General features: G+C 40.6%; 1 protein-coding gene across 1 annotated transcript; it reads left to right on the top strand.

The window, feature by feature from the left end:
• Positions 1-467: 467 nt before the first annotated feature.
• Positions 468-3510, top strand: smtla (somatolactin alpha; the record flags this gene model as incomplete). Its single annotated transcript, XM_083886904.1, has 5 exons — positions 468-483; positions 619-809; positions 1814-1927; positions 2988-3167; positions 3316-3510. The coding sequence occupies 5 exons, from the start codon at positions 468-470 to the stop codon at positions 3508-3510; spliced, it is 696 nt and encodes a 231-aa protein (XP_083743030.1).
• Positions 3511-3729: the final 219 nt, after the last annotated feature.

Here is a 3729-nt window from a genome sequence, read left to right as displayed (position 1 = left end):
ACACATTCATAACAACTGGCACATCATAGCTTCTGGGTAGAGCGACACTTACACACTTACACACACTACACTTTGTGATTTTCTGAGCATCGTGTCAAAATTAAAAAGGGGGAAAATGTATGTGTTTGTCTTGGTTCACAGTGATTTCCGACTCCGTTTCAGTTACATACCATCTTTTCCAAAGCCTCCTCCATCATATGCGCAATTACATCAACATTACATACTGTCAAAGCAAAACTCTCATCTCTCTCCGACATGTTATATTAAGAAATATACTCGGTCTGACTCGCTATACAAGATTCCCCATGTTGTTTTATGCATGAGACAAGAAATGGGAGGATGGGTATGCTATGCGAACCTATGCATGCCCAAATCGACCTTTTTCCATGTATTCATGGCGTGGCTGGGCATTATAAAAGAAGTCGACATGACCAATAGTCAAGAAGGACTTGAAGACTCCTGACAGGATGAACATGATGGCAGGTAATGTTTCGCACAATTGCACTTGTGTTTTGTGATTGTCCTGTTATTGGATATTTGTCAATAGAATATACAGAAGATATATTAATTTGCCCTAATACTGCATAATTTAACATGTGTTGGTGTGTTTGTCTTTAGTCAAAAAGAGTGGCGTATGGGCTGTCTTGCTGTGGCCCTATTTGCTTGCTGTAAGCATCCCACTAGATTGTAAGGATGAGCAGGGCAGCATGGCTCGCTGTCCCTTCATCTCCCAAGAAAAGCTTCTGGACCGAATCATCCAGCATGCTGAGCTCATCTCCCGCATCTCAGAAGAATCATGTTCTTTGTTTGTGAGTAACATTGACCAGCGCCTAGTGCGGTGTAGGGGACACAATGTTTCAGCACATATATTGTATCTGCAGGCTTGAATAATACAAAATAGCCTCAGGGATAACTGACTCAGTCTTCACACTTATTACAGGACAATTAAAAAAATAACTATATACAGTATAATTGTGGGTAGCTGTAATTCACAGGGAATCCATTATATACAGGGGACATTTTTATTGTTGGTTTTTGGCCATGAGTGACCAATGGGATTCACTGGCCAAGTTCCCTTTCTGCTTGGTTATGGGTATTATTCTTTTTGTCAATACCAGTTGCTGGACCAAAAACACAAACACATTCTGTGAGATTGTGTGTGTTATTTTGCTTTCGATTCCGACATGATCATCACCTCACTGCCAGACTTCAAAGTAATCTTCTACATCACTTCTGAGAAAGAGATGTTTTATTGAAGGAGCAGGCTTACTGTGGAGTATGCAATAATGGTACACTGCAGCAGTGAGAGCACAGGTTTTACAGCCTGTTAAAGCCCTTTCGCTCTCCAACTCCAAATCCGAAATTGTCTTTGTAAAAGGATGATGTAGAGCTTGTTACCGAAAAAGATGCTGCATGGGGTCAACAGATGAGAACAAGTTGGAAAACAAATGTGCTGTCTCTGACCCGTCTCCTTGGCTAACAAGAGTGAGGCTTATGTCACGGTTTCCCCGATCTGTCCTTCAGTGTGTGTGTGTGTGTGTGTGTTTCTTTGGGGGGGGTAATTTTAAACTTTAAAAAGAAAGAAATTCGTTGGAGAAATCCACTACAGTGGACAGATGAGACTATGAAAAGAGGGAGACAATTTTAACATACAGCGACATTGTCATTTGAGATCTTTATAGTCTTAGGTTTGGAATATAAAACCACAACATAAAATACAGGTTCAGAACACAAATACATTCAGCATGTCTGCACACATTTGTATGATTGATCGGTTTTCCTCTGTGCACTAACCTGTTTGTATGGATTCTAGGAGGAGCTGTTTGTTCCCTTCCCACTGCGGCTTCAGAGAAACCCGGTTGGCTACACATGCATCACCAAGGCCTTACCCATCCCTAGCTCCAAGAGTGAAATTCAACAAATATCTGTAAGTTTAAGGTCACCGATCACCACAAGTTGTTTATTTGGCAAGAGTAGCAGATGTTTGCTTATTCATTCAGTGTGTGTATAAATGAAGACGTTTAAAGCCTTCATTTAAAACATTTTAATATTTTTTTGTGCACGTGCATTTGTATGTGCCCATGCTTTATGGTACTGTTGCTACGTAAATGTCAGCACTCACATCTGTGATGCACTGGTGCCAACTACGCACGCATTAATTACAATAGCGGCTCATAAAACATCATAAAAATCCTGAATGTCTCTTTATAATTTCACACAGCATTCTTGTCTGTGCCTGTGTGAGGGTATGGCTTTCGTCCTGCAGGGTGCGGCCATTTTGGCTAAAGGTCAACTTGATCAGTATGCTGGAAACTAAATGGAGCCAAAGGCCAGTGAAGGTTGATTTGGCTGATTTGAACTGTAATGTGGTTAATGTGGCACAATAATGCTCCTTCAGCTAACAAAGGCCATGTGCAGAAAATATAGCTAAAGCAATTCATTCAAGGATTTATTCTAGTAATAATGCAACTGCTTGTGATGTCATCACATTAACAGTAGATGTGATCTTTTAAACTGTATCTATGGCAAAGCTCTTCTTTAAGTAATTTATCCTCTGCCGTTTACTGGCCATTTGTACAGCATGTTGGTCATTTCCTCCTGGTTTAAAGTCTTTTCCATTTAGGTGGATTAAGTGGACTCAACTGCTTCACTCAGGGCACTTCAAAATACTTAAGTAACATAATGTAAATTGGCTGACTTGCCACTGATTTAAACCCATGCTGTTAGGAAGTTCTCAATTCTAAAAGTTGCACTAAACTTCCTAAAAGTTGCAAACCGTTGTCTATACCTATACTGTGATTGAAAGTCTATTACTCATGTTCATGACATGGATGGAGCTAAAGCAAATCCCAGCTGACACGGATCGCTAGCCTAACACGGGAATCACACACGGAGACAAACAACTGTGCACACTCACACTCACTACTCGTTATTTAGAGTCCCCGATTTCCCTAACCACGTTTTTCATTCTCCTTTATGCACTGCAGGATACATGGTTGCTCCAATCTGTGCTGATGCTGGTCCAGTCTTGGATCGAGCCTTTGGTCTATCTGCAGACCACTCTGGATCGCTACGATAACGCTCCGGACGTGCTGCTCAACAAGACTAAGTGGGTGTCCGAGAAACTGGTCAGTCTGGAGCAAGGCCTGGTTGTCCTTATCAGAAAGGTGGGTAAGATCACTGTAGATTCAATTGTCAGGTTTATATTTCAAGCTGAGTTATACAATACAACGTTGTATCCCTGTTGAAAAGAAAATACACAGTGTGTTTTTGTGTTTAGTAATCTTTCTAATTTTTCTAAATGTTTCCACGCAGATGTTGGATGAAGGAATGTTGACTACAACATACAACGAACAAGGACTAATCCAATATGATGTCCTGCCCGATATGTTGGAATCTGTCATGAAAGACTATACCCTGCTCAGCTGCTTCAAGAAAGACGCCCATAAGATGGAGATTTTCCTCAAGCTCCTCAAGTGTCGGCAAACTGACAAATTCAACTGTGCATAAAACACAATGTGCAACTTTTAAATAAAACAATGTTTAGCTTTAAATTAATTCCTGGGGATGGTTGGTGTGCATTTATATATATGACCATGCCTTAGGCATTCAGCCTTGCTAGCAAATGCAGTACATTCTTTATTGATTATTTTGGAACACCTTCACTCAAAACTAAGTAGGTGTAATGCTGTGCCCTTTTCTCCATCATACTGAAGTTTCTATTTCCCA

The sequence above is a fragment of the Microchirus variegatus genome (assembly GCF_963457635.1).
Source record: "Microchirus variegatus genome assembly, chromosome: 3".
Taxonomy (NCBI): Eukaryota; Metazoa; Chordata; class Actinopteri; order Pleuronectiformes; family Soleidae; genus Microchirus; species Microchirus variegatus.
This window is presented reverse-complemented; position numbering and strand designations above follow the sequence as displayed.